This window comes from Lepus europaeus, chromosome 22, assembly GCF_033115175.1.
Source record: "Lepus europaeus isolate LE1 chromosome 22, mLepTim1.pri, whole genome shotgun sequence".
NCBI classification, from domain to species: domain Eukaryota; kingdom Metazoa; phylum Chordata; class Mammalia; order Lagomorpha; family Leporidae; genus Lepus; species Lepus europaeus.
Genome location: NC_084848.1, coordinates 9,687,384 through 9,703,427, shown reverse-complemented (window position 1 = coordinate 9,703,427; position 16,044 = coordinate 9,687,384). Strand labels below are relative to the sequence as shown.

At 63.4% G+C, this 16,044-nt stretch overlaps 2 protein-coding genes across 2 annotated transcripts in view; one reads left to right on the top strand and one right to left on the bottom strand.

The window, feature by feature from the left end:
* The window catches only part of RIN3 (Ras and Rab interactor 3), a 328,519-nt gene that overhangs the window by 259,915 nt on the left and 52,560 nt on the right, over positions 1-16,044 (top strand). The gene's annotated exons all lie outside the window — the stretch shown is intronic.
* Positions 118-16,044, bottom strand: part of ITPK1 (inositol-tetrakisphosphate 1-kinase) — a 139,330-nt gene continuing 123,403 nt past the window's right edge. The window contains exons 7-10 of the mRNA XM_062181252.1: positions 13,915-14,080; positions 8,210-8,277; positions 4,050-4,212; positions 118-1,810 (exon numbers count right to left, since the gene is read on the bottom strand). Coding sequence (XP_062037236.1) covers positions 1,470-1,810; positions 4,050-4,212; positions 8,210-8,277; positions 13,915-14,080 — 738 coding nt within the window. The 3' untranslated portion in view covers positions 118-1,469. The remainder of the gene's footprint in view (positions 1,811-4,049; positions 4,213-8,209; positions 8,278-13,914; positions 14,081-16,044) is intronic.

Sequence of the window (16,044 nt, the reverse complement as noted above, 5' to 3'; positions counted from 1 at the left end):
CCAAGGGGGTGACTGGGGCTTCATTTCGAGGTCAAGCTGTTGAATGAAATGTCTTTTCCTTCGAGACTGGGAGAGTGGGTGATGAAACAGAGCCGTGTCGTGCAGACGCGCGTGGAGTGTGGTTTGATTTCAGTAGTTTATTTTGAAGACAAAGCAGTGCAAGAGGCCAGCCACGCTTTCCCACGTCCTGGGACCCGGGGTCAGACCTGGGAAAGGTGACGCACACACGTTCATCGGGGGTTGACATTCGGCTCATGTCAACATGGGCGGCCGCCAGCCTCGCCCCAAGGATGCTGGGAGGGTCCCGTGGCTTCTGCCTGTCACCGAGGCCCAGGCCCTCCCGGGAGGCACCTGTGGGCCCCAGCCGCTTCGGGATTGCCGGGGACTCTCCAGCATCCTATCTCACTGGACAATAGCACAGCTGTTTCCTTCCAAGTGCGCTGAAGTCTCGGGACACAACACCACACTTGGGGGTCCCAGGCAGCTCACCCAGTGTCCCACACCTTCCAGGGATGGAGGACACTCCCACCTGCCCCTTCTCAGTGGAGGGGCTGCGGCCCACCTGTCACTGTCCCAGCGATGGGGTGGTTCCCTCACACACCTGGCTGGCTTAGCGCTTGGGGCGTGCAAGGGACACTGCCAGGTGGCCGAGGCCTGCCCTGGGAAGCTCCTGTGTCCAACTCCGTCTGGCTGACTGGACATAGTCATGGGGGCCGGCCGTTAGGCCAGCCTTTCGGAGTTTGCTGGTCCCAACTGGTCACGTGAGGCAGACGGCTTCCCCAGGGGGGTTACGGGCCACAGCCTCAGCACAGGAGGCACCAGCTGGGCTCCCACCCACGCAGCCTCCCTCCTGGGCTCCAGGGAGCAGCAGCAGCACCAGGTTGGAGGAAAGAGGTCCCCAGGCATGGCTGAGGGGCCAGCCAGCCATGGGCCTGGGCCTCCCTGGAGGCCCCCAGCACGGTGCACTCCCTGGAGGGGCCTGAGCCGCCTCTGGCTTTCAGGAGAGGGGTCGGCTGCATGTGCGGTGGGGGTGGGGCCACGCTCCTAGAAGGAGGGAAGCCAAGGAAGGGTCCGGCATGGGCAGGCTTGGAGAGAAGCGACAGGAGAAACCGTTCGTGGCGTGGGCTGGCTCTGTTCAGCCACCAGCAGCCTGCCCCGGCCCAGCCTGCCCCCAGGGCCCCAGACGCCTGGTCCCCACCTGCATGGCAGCCACACACGCACGTGCGCACACCCACTCACGTTCAGCCCTAGTGTTGAAAACACAGCGTGTGTAAACACAGCAGCACTCAGCAGCTGGCCCTTTCCCGCGAGGCGGGGCTGCTGCTCTCGTCCTCCCAGTCACCAGATCATGACATCAGAAGATCAAGTTACAGATTAAAAAAGACAAGAATCAGATCATTGGGAATTCTGAGTAGTAGCGTCCCCCGGCGGGAGCTGCCGGCCGCCCCTCTGGGTCCCGCGCTCCGTGGCTACTGGGAGGAGGCCTTGGTGGCCAGGGAGGCCACGCAGTGCTGCTGGAAGCTGGGCGACACGCCGGCGGTGCAGCCAAGTCTCTGGTGCGGCAGCTTGGCGGTGCTGCCCGTGCCGCCCGTGTCGGCCTCCGCCTTCCAGGCCGCGTCCTGGCCCAGCAGGCTGCAGCAGCCCGGGCTGGCGCTGCACGTCCGCTCGGCCGCCAGGCTGCTGTGCCTCAGTGGGGCCACGTCGCCCACGGCGGCAGCACTGGCGGCGGCGGCGGCCGAGCTCTGGCCCTGCAGCACGCTGGTGATGTGGTTCAGGAGGTCGGTGAAGAACTCATTCACACCCTCGTAGCCTGGGCGGGGGTAGGGGAAACACAGACAGCAGTGGGGTCATCCAGGGGCTGGTTGTGCCAGGGATATAGGGGGGCACCAGCAGGAGCCCATTCAGGGAAAACCTACTTTGGGCGGCCGACAGAAGCCACGAGAAGCTGCAGGCCTGGCACTGATGGGAACCCCTGCGGCCCCAGCCATTGTCTCCCATAACGAACCCAACATGGTGCCACGTGGCACAGGGCAGAGGGCGGGGTGCGGCTGGAGGTGGCTCCTTGTGCCCCATAATGAGTCCCTCCCCACCATGCAGCCCCAGCGAGCCTGGCCCCTGCACCTGTCTCGGGGAGCCTGGCCCCGCGGCAGCTGCTGCCCCACTTGTCTGACTCCTCACCCTGCACGGGGAGGCCCCTGTGCCCCACACACTGAGGACTGCCCACAGGGCCGAGGCCTGTGCCCAGGACCCAAGCCCCTCTGCACCTGAGAGGAGGGGTCCCCTCCCCTGGAATGGAAACTGCTGGTGCCGACGTGCGCAGAGTCCCTGGGCAGCTTTGGGATCTAGGGAGAGGATTTTGCTGACCCCCCAAAAGCTGCTTCTACAGGAGAGTCCACCACAGTGGCTGCCTGCCGCCTGCCTGAGCGGGCGTGCAGGGAAGGGGTGTGAAGGGACACACAGCTGCAAGGACGCCCATGGGAGCAGATGTGGGTCCCCAAAAGGAGCCACAGCGTGCCCGCCCTGGGAGGGGGCTCCGGGCACCGCCTCCCCCCACCCCGCCACAACTGTGACCACTGCCGCCAGGACCCTAGCTGAGCGGTCACAGCCCTCAGCACAGGAACACAGGTTTGCACACAGGTACCACGCACTGGCCCTCGGGGAGACGCCGTGCAGGGCGTGCCTGTGGGTCTACTCATTGATGCAGCGACCAGAGGGGGCCGAGCAGGGGCACCCATGGGAAAGCAGAAGGGGTGGACTGGCCGCAGGCAGCATCTCCAGGCACCGGTACCAGGCAAGCATCACTCCAGGCCCCTCCCCGTCTACAGATGGACGCAGCACTGAGCCAGGCTGGCAGCCCCAGGCCGGGACGGCGCCTTCCTCAGCGTGGGTACTAAAGCTCCGGGAGGCCCCGTGTCCCACGGGTCACAAAAGGCTGCGCTGGGATCTGACTGTGCCCTGAACAGCACGTGGTCCTGGGTGACCCCACCCTGGGACAGCCCTGGGGCAGGGGTGCGGCAGGGCAGGCCCAGGCCTGTGGCCAAGGAGTTGACAGGCTGCTGAGTGCCTGGGTGGAGGTGCAACCAGGGGAGGGGTCTGTGGCCCACTCCGGGGTCACCGGGGAGCAGAACACCGTTCCCCAGCAACCACTCCGCCAGGTCCCCAAAGTCCAGAGGCCCTGGGTGGGGCTGTGTCCTCTGGGGCAGGGCAGAGGCCTGGGAGGAACGGACAGGTACAAACAGCAGGGCAGGTGCCAGCACCATGCCATGTCATGCCACGCCACGCCCTGTGTGAGACCACCTCTTCAGTATCTGTGTGGCAGGCAATGTCCCCATTGCACAGAAGCCCTACGTTGAGTGTCCCCATCACACCCTCAGTTCCCCTGCTCTTTCTCGCTCCAGCCCATCTCAAGGCCCAGCCACACTGCACCCAGGGTGCCTGGAGACAGCCAGTAGCCATCCCCAGGGGCCGCAGAGCACAGGCGGCCTTCTGCCCCTGATGTCCTGTGTCCTCCCAGGCCCCAGCTGCACCTGCTCAGGCCCTGGGCTCTGCCACTCGTGTTGCTGGTGGTTCCTTCCCCTCCTTGTCACACTGTGCTCCGGTGTCGCCGCCTCACCAAGGGGCCCCACCCCTTGTCCTCTGCTTCTCCCAGGGGAGTGGGGTTAGGGGGTGAACTGTCCAAGGGCCTTAGTCTCCTTGCCTTCTCATCTCCTTTCGGCTTCTTGACCCTAAGGGGGCCCAAGGCATGGACAGATTTGGCCACTGAGGGTCAGTGCTGATGCGGTGGGGTGGGAGTCCGAGGCGGGAGTCTGACCACGCCCACCTGCACCTGCAGGGTGCTCTCCTGTGCTGTGTCTGGCTCTCGCCCACTCCTCACCCCACCTTAGGAGCCCATTCTACAGGTGGGGCTGAAGCTTAGCACAGGGAGCACGCACCCCAGACCCAACAGTGAGGGGTGGGGCTGGCTGTCTCAGCCCCTGCCCCCCGGGTCCACGGCTGGCTGGCTGCAAGCCCAGGGCCAGCAGGAAGGAGGCGGCCGGCCCGCCGCTCACCTGGGAAGGCGTTGATGTCGATGACGGCGTGCTGCCCCGTCTGGTTGTTGATGATGATGTCGATCCCGAAGAGTGACACGCCCAGCGCCTGCCGCAGGGCCCGGGACAGCGCCCGGATGACCTCGTCATTCGGCCGCTCAAACACGCCCTCGATCTCGTCCAGCTGTCAGCACACAGGGGAGGGGCTCAGGCTGTGGGCGGAGCAGAGTTCTCCCCCACTCCCCGAGAGGCACCATCAGGTCCTGACTCCCTGCTGACCAGGGCAACAAGTGTACACGGCTCGTTACCTGCCCGGGCGCCGCACTATCTGGGAGCTGCTGGCATTTCACACCCGGACAAACGAGCACAGAGAGGGTCGGGGCTGGTCCGGGGGCACACAGCCCAAAAGCACAGGGCTGCGTGTGGACCCGGGTTTGTCAGCCTCTAAAACCCAAGTTCCCACGAGGAGGAAGCAGGTGAGTGTCTCGGGACCCGGAATGTGTTATGGGGCCTGGAGCTGTGAAGCCAGAGGGTGGGGGGATTCGGGGACTTGGGTGGGAGGACAGAGACCTGGGGAGCACAGGTGCAGGGCAGGGAGCTGGGGTGGGGACGCAGAGGTGGGCAGTGGGGGGCTGTGACCAGCACTGCGCTCCCCGCCGTCCTGAGAGCTGTGTGACCGAGGCTCTAGGGCCCGGCCCTGTACTGCAGGGCTCGGGCTGGGGCACCGCCAAGCAGCTCCCGGTGAGGCTTCCTAACAGCCATGCCCCACGTGAGCCTGGCGTGGCTCCTGCGTGGTGGCTGGCGGCCACACTCAGCTTTCAGGGACACTTCCGTGGGGCTGTTCAGGACGGCTCAGCCCACAGTTCTCCCACCTGCCCTCGCTCCCTGCTCTGGTCGCAGCAGGCCCAGGACAGGCTCCCGTTCAGGGCCTCCAAGGCAAGAAAGGATTCTGGAGTATGGAGATTTGGATGTGAAACTGGACAGCACTTCTTAGCTCTGCGGACTCAGGGAACAGCACTTGGTCTCTCTACCTCTCGGTTTGCTCATCTGTAAAATGGGGCTAAGGAAGCCTCCACCGCACACTGCCGGGAGGTGGGACTAGCGCAGGCCTGACACCTGGGCACGCTCAGTGGCCAATCAGGCTAATCCACCACTGCCCTCTGGAGGTGGATGAAGGCCTGGGACACGGTGGGCCTGGGACACAGGGTGTTTTGGCCCTGTTTCCCTCTTGCCCTGGACCCACTTGCTGCCCCCACGCCTTCGGGGCCCCCGCCCATGCTTCCTGGCCTGTATGCTCCTCCACGTGGCTGGCTCCTGGCACTCGGTGTGAGTCCAGGTTTCCCTCTCTTTTGGGTGGGACCCTCACTCTCCTATGCATTTCTCCCACTGAATAAAAAGCTTGAAAACTTAAAAAAAAAAAAAATAGCACCGGTCTGCCAGACGGAGGGGCATAGGGCTCTTCCAGGCACTCGGTCCTGGAGTTCCCGGGGCTGTGAGCTCGGGGGCCAAAGGGAAGGGGAGACTTGACCCACACGAGACGAAGCTAAAGCCAGGTCAGAAGGTAACCCAGGGGCGTCTTGATCCACACGAGACGAAGCTAAAGCGGCTCAGTAGGTAACCCAGGGACATCTTGACCCACACAAGACAAAGCTAGAGCCGGGTCAGAAGGTAACCCAGGGGCATCTGGCCTAGTGGTTCAGACCCCACATCCGGGTGCCTGGATTTCAGTCCCAGCTCTGCTTCCAAATCCAGCTTCCGGATAACGCAGCCCGCGGGAGGCAGTGGTGACGGCTCAGGCCCTGAGTCACCGCCACGCACGTGGGAGACCTGGGCTGAGTTCCCAGCTCCTGGCTTTGGGATCCACCTCGCCCTGGCCACTGGGGGCGTCTGGGGAGTGAACCAGCAGATGGGAGCTTGCTCTCTCTGCATCTCTCTCTCAGAAAAACCCGACACTTACCCATGTATGTTACACTGAATGACAGAAGCCAGACACTAAGGGGCCACACCCTGCTCGATTCTCTTGCTATAAAGTAGCTGGAATAGGTCTGTCCTCCAAGACAGAGCAGAGTAGGGCGCCCGGGGCTGGGCCTGGGGGACCCAGGGTGAGGGCTCCCTGCAAAAGGCTTTTTCCTTCGTTTTTTTTAAAAAAGATTTATTTATTTATTTGAGCATCAGAGTTAGAGAGAGAGAGGTCTTCCACCTGCTGGTTCACTCCTCAGATGTCCACAATGGCCAGGGCTATGCTAGACCAAAGCCAGGAGCCAGGAGCTTCTTCTGGGTCTCCCACATGGGTGGCAGGGGTCCAAGCACTTGGACCATCCTCGGCTGCTTTCCCCAGGCCATTGGCAGGGAGCTGGATCGGAAGTGGAGCAGCCGGGACGCGAACCAGCGCCCATACGGGATGCCGGCGCCACAGGTGGCAGCTTCACCGGCTAGCCCCAGCTTTCTTCTTGTGCTGATGAAAGCATTTTGGATCCCGAGAGGGGCGGAGGTTCACAACAACGAGAATGTACAACAGGCACCGTATTGCTCACTTTGAAGTGAATTTCACTTGAATTATGAGTCGGTGAAGTTGGGCCAGGAAGCTGGGGACAGAAGCCTGTTAACAAGTCGAACGGCTCTCACCCCAGCCCAGAGGCTGAAGGCAAGCGCTGCACACCCGCGGACAGTGACCCACACGGGCACCCCGCCTGCCCTGCACACAGGGGGACCCCTCCCGGCACGACGGCACCAGGCGTCTCCTGAGGGGCAGGCGCCCCATCCCGCTGCCCTCCCCGCCCCCGTTCAGCAGGGAGGGGCAGAGGTCCCACAGCTCTGGCCCTCACCAGGGCGTGGAGACCCAGGCAGACTGCAGGCTGTGAGCCCCCTCAGGCCTTGTTCTCTTGCCCCAGTAAACGGACTAATCAAAACAGTGACGCTGTGAGATGCTGGTGGCAGGCAGGGAGAGGGGTGGTGCTGGCGTTTGGGGCCCGAGGCACAGGGCCCGCAGCAAGACAGCCTCAGCCATGGCCGCTTACAAAGACCCCTCCTCAGCGATCCCGAGGAGCCACTGGATTGTCCGGAACCCAACAGCCACCCCAGAGTGAGACAGAGGCACAGAAGTCCCACCTGAGGATTCTAAACACAAGCGATCAGAGGATCTGGAAACCAGGGCGGCAGCGGGGCAGGTGAGGGAGTCACATGGCCGGCCCTGATGGCACCTGTCCCCGCTACAGGGGACCCTGAGCCCCCAGCTCCCTGGCACTGCTGTGGGCATTTTTCATCTGTGACACTTCCAGGGCAGGAGAAGGAAACCAGGCTCCAAGGGGCACCGTGGCCTGCCCGAGACGGGTTGGACCCCGGGCAGCCGCAACAGGGCCCAAGGTCTTGCCAAGCCCCCACCCTGGCTCTCGGAAGGTCAAAAGGGGGACCTGCAAGTTGGGTGGGGCAGGGCCCGCCCTAGGGTTCACTGGCTGGGGGTGGGGGGTTGCACACACTTCCAGGTTGTGGGAACAGAGCTGCCTGGGTCAGGCTGGCCCGGGATACCCAGGAGGGGCTGAGACCCCAAGAGGAAAAGCTGGTGCTGGCTGCAGGCCTGCGAGTGAAGGAACGGACCCTGCAGGTCTCCGGGCTGACCGTTCCCATTCACAGGCGAGGACACTGAAGCCACGTGGTTAACGGGTGACCGTCCAGGAAGTCCCTTTGGCACTGGCGAACAGCCCCAGTGGCCACCGGCCTGCGCCCTGGCAGGGACACTTCTCGGGAAGTGTGCAGGGGGCAGCTCCCCTCTGCCCTGTAGGCCGAGCTGGGCTCTGCCGAGGAGAAGCCCATAGGAGGCTGAAGCCGAGAGCAGGAGAACCTTCTCGCGCACAGAACACCTGCTTCTGTCTCGTAGCGCACGCAGCCGGGCACTGAGGGGACCTGTTTAAAACCTGCTTGTCCCCAGCGCTCCCGGGGGACAGGTCCCAAAGTCCTGATGGACAGTGGCAGACCTGGGCCCCGGCCACACCTGCACAGCTGTTTTTCCAAGGAGACAGAGACCACCAGCGGATGGACGGGCTGCAGGGGCTGCCGGGGCTGCAGGGGTGGGGACACAAGGAGAGGGCAGGCCTGGCCTGGACTGCACAGGAGACGGGCGGGGGCACCGGCCTGCAGCAGCTCATGGTTGAGACCAGTCCAGCATGGGAGGGGCAGGGACTCACCTCGGTCAGGACGGATGACGACTCCGGCTTGGACACGTTGTGGCTGTTGAAGAAGATGGACTCACGGTCTGCAGAGAGAACAGACAGGAACCTCAGCGAGAACCTCAAGGCAGGGACTCCCAGCCAGCTGCCACCAGGGGGCAGCACCGCCCAGTCATGGGCCACGGGGCCTCGGGCTCTTGAGTCCAGTAGCAGCGCTCGGGGCACCCCTGCAACCCAGGGAGATGCTACGGCACAGGCAGACCGTGCCCGGCCGGGGACTCCCTGCCAACATCTCCTACAGGGAAACGGCCCATTTGGCGAGCTGCCTCGGCTCTCTCCCCTGGTCCCTGAGCAATGTCACCCAGGGACCACCACAAAGAGGGCTAAGGGGCCGGGAGATGAAGCGCCCAGGCGTCACAGGCCGAGGTCTGGTAAATGCCTGGTATCCCGGTGCCCCCAGTGCTCTCCTGGGGAACACACTGGGCTACGGTGCCCACTTGGGCATGGGACTGCTGAGACAGAGGGTCAGGCTGTTCCCCAACTACTTCAGGGGAAAAAAAAAAACCAGGACACTGGCGGCCACAGGATCCATCCGGGAAGCACACAGAATGATTTCTGTCTGCCCTGAAACCCCTCCACGGCCTCCCCCTTGTGCACCCCCTCCACACCTGCCTGGACCATACAGCCCCCCCCAGTCCCACTAAGGCACCCAGAAAGTCAGAGCACCCCAAGGACAGTGATATCAGATGGGCGCTCATCCACCCTTGAGACATGACCTTGGGGAGCGAGCCACGGTCAGCCTGGGGAGGCATGAGGGTGGTGGGCCCATCAGAGCCGTGTCCTGGAGCCAGGGCACAGAACCCTGAGCCCTGGGGCCAAGCTCGGGTAAAGGCTGCCATCCCCCCACGAACAGCACAGGACCCCCAGGCCGGGAGCTCCCACGTGGCCACACAGCCCCTGCTGGGGTCCTTGCAGGATGGGGCCTGGTGGCTCCTGTCCTCCTGGACACGAACTCATCCCTGGGATCTAGGTCCCCAAGCACAAGGACAAGAAGGCACTGGCTGAGGACAGCCCGGGGGCGCCCACTCTGGCTGCCAGCGGCCCCAGCGGCGCCATGACAATCATGCACGAGGAAGTGATTTGGGTGGAGGCCAAGCAGGACGGCGTGGACATGTACCTGGCATGCTTCCTGCTAGCGGGCCACAGAGGCCCCTGGCCGCCCTGGTGTGCCCGACAGGCCTCCCGCCGCTCCGACCAGAGCCAGTCCAGACGGGGGGCACGAGAGACGGTCCTGGGGAGGAGCCTGGGGAAAACAGATACCTGCAGGACTTGTACGAGTGCTCGCACTCCCAGGCGCCAGCCGCTGAGACGATAGCCTTGGTGCGGGGCGGGGGGGGGGGGGGGGGCGGTGGCAAGGTGCCACGGGCCAGAGGCTAGCGTAGGGCAGGGGTGGAGCCTTCTGTGGACACTGCCCACCTTCTCATCCCGACACCCACGCTGGCCCAGGCCCCTCAAGCTCGGGCACCTTTGCACCCACACCCCTGCCAATGCCCAGGGGAAGTGGCCAGAGGGGCAGAGCGGAGCTGGGGGCCGGGGCGAGCAAGGCTGTGAGCAGAGGTAAAGCTGGGCCGTGGGGGGCTGGCCAGGCCCACTGAGCCGCTCAGGGGCTCTCCTCCCCTGCCCTGAAACCCCTCCAGGGCCTCCCCCTCGTGCACCCCCTCCATGTCTGCCTGGACCATACAGCACCCCCAGTCCCACTAAGGCACCCAGAAAGTCAGAGCACCCCAAGGACAGTGATATCAGATGGGCGCTCATCCACCCTTGAGGAGACATGACCTCCCCTGCCTGCTGCTGCTGTGGGGAACCTGGGCCAGGCGGTGCGCAGAGGGCAGCGAGGGGAGCCCCATGTGTGGCCAGGGCAGCAGTCGGAGTGAGAAGGAGCAGCTCCCCAACCACTGCCTGCCACCCGGGTGCTGAGACAGGGCCAGTACCCCGGGAGAGAGCCCTGGAGCCCAGCTCCTTAAGACGCCCAGGCCCCGAAAACCAGCAGCAGCAGACAGGGCGTGGCCTCCAGGGCTTGGCGGTGAGGCCCCTGTTCCCAGGAGCGCCCTGGATCTGGGGGCCTCTTGTCTACGCTCTGCTCCCGGGCTGGTCCCGAGCAACACACAACCACCACCAGCCGGCAGGTCAGGGGGGAGAGGGAAGGGGATGCTGGGTGTGTGTGTTTGAGATGGACAGAGGAGGGAAACGAGTGGAAAAGAAGGGCAAAGGGGCAGGTGCTGTGGCTCGGCAGCCCGAGCCGTTGCCTACGACGCCGGCAGCCCACAGCGGAGCGCCGGTCTGAGTCCCAGCTGCTCTGCTTCCAAGCCAGCTTCCCGCTAACGTGCCCGGGGAAGGTAGCAGACGATGGTTCAAATATTTGGGCTTCGGTCACTAAGTGGGAGACCAGGAGGGAGTTCTTGGTTCCTGGCTTTAGCCTGGCCCAGCTCTGACTGTTGTGGTCATTTGGGAAGTGAAATGGTGGATGGAAGATCTCTGTTGCTCTGCCTTTCAAATAATTTAATTAAGGGGGAAAAAGAATAAATGACAAGGTCAGCCCAAAATGTCCCAAAATGCATCCCTGAGCTGTGGCCACATGTCTCAGGGAAGTGCACGTCACAAGGCTATGGGTGGGGACCAAGCCTTCCGGTGGCCACACAAATGTCACCTCTGCAGAGGGGCCACCTGTGGCTGCCCCTCCCGATGGCGCCCCTTCCCCAGTGATGTCACGGGACTGGTGCTACCTTCCCTGGGACCCCTCGTCTCTGCTGACGGTGGACACTCTGACTTCTTCCCCTGTGTCCTGTCTCTCCCACTGGATCAGACACTGCTGGGGCGGGGCGCCTGCCCGCCAGCTGGCACGGGCAGCTTTAATAAACGCACCATTCCTTGCACTGTTAAGAAACTTTAAAGCAGCGGCCAGCCGATGAATAAAGTTTTACTGGAACACAGCCTCGCCCATTCATGGACGCAGCATCTACAGCCGCTGTGATGTTCCCACCGCAGCTCAAATAACTGCGACAGGGCCGCAGGTGTTTAATGTCCGGCCTTTTGCAGAAGTCTGCAAAGCCCGGCTCCACGTGTCAGACGTACGTCACTTTTATGCACACCCCAGGGGAAAAGGCTCAGGTTGGAAAGCACGGCAGAGGCCCTAGCAGGAAGCTGGGAGCCCAAGGCGCTGTGTGCTCGGGGCCAAGAGGCCTGCCCATTTCTTCCCCGGCCATGGGTCGGGAGGGCAACAAGCGCCCCAGAATGTGAGCCTTGGTCACACGCTACAAACGCGTTCCCCTTGGAGGCCAGCACAAGCCAGTGTCAAGTCTCTCTGTAAGAACCTGACGTCAGCTCCAGGCGTCCGTAAGATGTGTGACTATAGACAGTCACACACATGGGGCGGGTGCTTGGAGCAGCAGGTGACACGCTGCTTAGGACATCCCATCCCCAAGGGCTCAGGTGTGGGCCCCGGCTCTGCCACTTCTGATTGCAGCGTCCTGCTAATGCGCGCCACAGGAGGCAACAGGCCATGGCTCGAGTACTTGGGTCCCCGCCACCCACCTGGGAGACCCAGGAGGAGATCCTGGCCCTGGCTGTTGCAGGCATTTGGAGAGTGAACCAGCCTACGGGAGCTCTGTCTCTCTGCCTCTCGAGTAAATACAGAATTTTACAAGGAGGGGAGAAAGAAAGGCAGTTGTGGAATGAAGATGTGTGTCCTCGTCTCCATTCCAGGACCAAAAAATTCCCAAGTAAGGAGCCCTTACTGTGGGAACCACAGCACTGGCTGGCCCGAACTGGTCCAGCTCGAAGGGTCGCTGTCGCCTTGTGCTCCTCGCCCAGGAAGAGAACACGGAGTTAAAAGCATGGGCTGCACGCCACGGCCCTGGCGCCGTGCCCCGGAGGCAGTGGGCACAGAACCAGGCCGACACCCAAGCGCAGCTCAGCCTGCGTGGGCATCACGGGCATTTCTCTGCTTAGCTCCGGGCGGCTCCCGGCGATTCGGCACCGGGCTGTGCTTTGTGCTGAACAGGCTGCGAGGACAAGGCGCCCTCACTCCGTCAGACGAGGGCAAACGGCCTGCAAGCGGCTCCCGGCGCAGCAATGGAACTGGTGTAGGGTATTTGCACCCAGGGAGGAAAAAAAAAACAAAACAACTCACACTTTTGTATGCATATGGAACTTTGAGAACTGGTGGTAAACTGCTCTTAGAGATGGAATCGTTTGGGTAAAAGAAGAAAAAAGAAAAGTGTTGGTGTAAGACAGAGTGGCTCTTAGTTTAACCCGTTTCCCATAGAGTTAAAGCAAGTATCTAAGACACGTCAGGGCGAAGAGCAGTCGGTGCAGTGGTTAAGATGCTGCCTGGGAAGCCTGCATCCCTGGGTTCAAGCCCTGGCTCTGGCTCCAGATTCCAGCTTCCTGCTAACGCGCACCCCAGGAGGCAGACGGTGATGGCACAAGCGGTTGGGCCCCTGCCACCCACGTGGGTGACCTGGATGGAGTTCCTGGCTCCTGGGTATCTGGGGAGTGAACCAGAGGCTGGGTTGTCTGTCTGCCCCTCTCTGCCTTCAAATAAACACCTTTTTTTTTAAATCAAGAAAATAATAAGAGGGTTAAAAAAAGAAGTCAAGCTCTCTGGTCCACACTTGGGATGACATCTCTTGGTGGGACCCAGGCACCCATGGAGCCCTCCCGACCTGGCCTCTCCACCCGAGAACACCCCGGCACGCCCGCGGTGGGGAACATGGCGAGCGCTGTGGACGCAGCCCGGTGCAGGCGGCCTGGCCTCAGAGGGGAAGAGCAGAGTCCCCAGGGCCCAGACAGCTGAGCTCCTGCACAGGGGCTGCTTGGCCAGCCAGGGGCTGGGGGCGGTCACAGGCAGTCCTGTTTGCTGGGGTGGGGAATAGAGAGACCTGAGCACACAGCGGCACTCAGTAAGTTTGGACAAATCAGCCCATGGCAACCAGGGTCCTCCACAGAGCCCTCGGGAGAGCTGTGCTGGCCCTGCACGCATGGCCACTGTACCAGAGGCTCCTGCAGCCTGCCCCAAAGACTCAGAAGCCCTAGAACATTCCTTCGGACAGCCCCCAGGCCATGAGGCTTCGGGGCAGTGTGGGTTTTAGGCCGGAAGCAGGTGAGGGAGGAGCCCTTCTGGGGGCCTGCGGCTGCTCCCCTAGGGTCCACTTCCAGCCCCCTGGACCACAGGTGCACTGTAAGTACCACCACCGTGGGAGTCCTGCGGGACACTCGGGACCACCATCCGTGGATGGGCGCTGTGACCCAGAGGCTGGTGACCCCGACGGAGCACGGATGCCGCTCCATGGCTGTGGGGGTGGCGGCTGCCTGGGCTCAGCCTCCCCATCGGGAAGTCAGACTGGAGAGGGAACGGCAGGACGGAGCCGTCGGCATGGGGGCCTGCCTCAGTCCCTGCCCACCGAGGGACCACTCAACAGCGGGCCACACCTCCTCCCATGTGGCCCTCTGGGGCCCTCACTCTTGTAAGCCCCAGGTGTCACAGGCAGAGAAAACCTCCAGGGGCTTCCTGGAGTTGGGGGTGAGCAGAAGCACCCCTGATGGCCTGGTCCCCCGAGACCCCTCCATCTACTCACCATCGCTGCTCGCGCAGCCCTCGGCGACCCCCATGCCCCAGCACGCCCCGAGTCAGGTGCGGCCTCTGACGGTGTGCAGGGCCTTACCCGATGTGCCTGCGGAGAAGTTCTTGAGCGACGGCCTCTCGACCACGGTGTAGGACTCGCCGACCACGAACACCTTGTACAGCACGGCGTTGTGGTTGATGAAGTTCTGGATCACGCAGGGCGGCTGGATGGCACTCAAGCCCTCCTGGTTGAACACGATGGCCATCTGTGGGGACAGAGGGCCCAGGGCTCCATCACACCTCACCCCGAGCCCAGCCTGCAGCCCAGGGCCACATCCCCCCGTCCGTGGGCCATGAGGACCCCCGGGGAGCCTCAAGCCAGGGAGTGCAGTGGGACTCCAAAGAACACCAGGGCCTCAGGTCTGCCCTGAGGGGTTGGAAATCCTGCCTCTGCTGGGCCTGCCACATCGGGGCTGAGCAGGCTGCGCACTGCCAAGTCCCAGGGCACTCTCCACTCTGCAGTTCCAGGGAATAGCACCTGCGATGTGTGCTCCTCAAACCCCAGGGCATCCTAGAGGCTCCCCCACAAAGACCAGGGGTGGGAGCAGGACACAGCAGCCCTGGAGCAGGGCTGGGAGGCCTTGGGCGGAGCCTCTGCTGACAAAGCCCAGCCCTGCTGAGCACTCCAGCTGAGCCGAGCCCAGGGGAAGCACGTTCCGGGAGTTAGCGGGCATCGTCCTCATGGCGCACACCTGGGGCGTGCATGCTGCCTCCCCCACTCACAGACCGGGGAACTGAGGCCCTGGGTCGTCCAGTGACCTGTTCCCAGGATGCACTCAGCATGTGCCCAGCACCCAGGCCTCTTGGGCAGCGAGCCTCACGGACATGGCCAACAGGATCTGTCTTTGTGTCCCAGTCCCTGGCTCCTCTGGGGACAAAGGTGCCCGCCAGGGGTTAGGGTAGGGGGCTGAGACAGGGAGGCCAGAGGCACAGCTGTGGAAACCCTCCCTGCTTTGGCTGAGGCTGTGTGTGCCCAGGGCCAGGCCCAAGGCCGGGGGCACAGAAGCGCTGACCTACAGCCCAGTGAAGCTAGCCTGGCTGATCCCTCAGCCTGGGGCTGCTGCACAGGGCGACGGGGCCTGGCCATCTGGCCGCCTGCACCCGCTGTCACAGTGCCACCCCGACTGTGCCCGCCTGGCACCCTGCTGCGCAGCACCCAAGTACAAATGCAGGCCACGCGAAAGGACAGCAAGTGCCTGTGTGTGCTGGGCCGGGCTGGGTCTTCCTGGCCTCTGACGAGGACCCTGCAAGCACTGTGGAGCAGGGGTAGGGCCCCGGGCGGCTCTGGCATCCCACGGGTTCACATCTCCAACGCCGCACCTGCTGCCAGAGATCCTCATCTACAAAGTGACAACAGCCAGCATGGGTGGCTTTGCCGGGGCTTCGGGCTGCGCAGTGAGAGATGGAGAGAGACTTCCCACAGGGAGCAGGCCAGCGTGGCTCCACGGGCTGAGAAACCACGGAGAAGACCCGGGTTGGGGTGGGTGGGGGGCCTGTGGGTGTGAAATGACAGCAGGGACCCCGGCAGGGCTTGGGCAGGTGGGCACGCGGGCAAGGCCTGGACAGAAAGTCCCACTTCCTGTGGAAAGCCAGCCCGGTGCAGGGGGTTATCTCGTGTCCTGGAAGCACTCGGCATCCCCGGGCACCCTGACACACAGGAGGCACTCCCCTACCCCACTCTGGGCCCAGGGAGGAGGGCAGCCACAGCAGAGGAGGGGTCTCCATGCACGCACGGCCAGCTGTGGCTGGGACAGCAGCTGGTGTCTGGGTGAGGGAGGGTGCACCTGCGTACAAGGCCATGAGGGCTGTGAGGGCCTCCCCCAGGGGCACGGCCCCAACCCTGGGGGCCGACCCCTCATGACCATCAGGAACACACCTCCACCCAGAACGCCTATCAGCCTGCCATCACCTAGCCTGCCCCAGGGGCTGGTTCCTGGGCAATTATCAGACAAGCCCTTCTATCAGGCCCAGGGAGAGCCATGCAGGACCCCTGCAGAGCTCACAATGGCCTGATGGTCTCAGTTACAAGGACAGACACAGTGGGAGGCCTGAAGGTGACAATGCACGGAGCCCGAGGGGTCCCGGGTGTGCGTCTCCCCCCTTCTTACCTAGGCCAGTCCAGTCACAGAGACGACCCCCACATCTCATCTCCCAAACAGCCGGGGAGCCG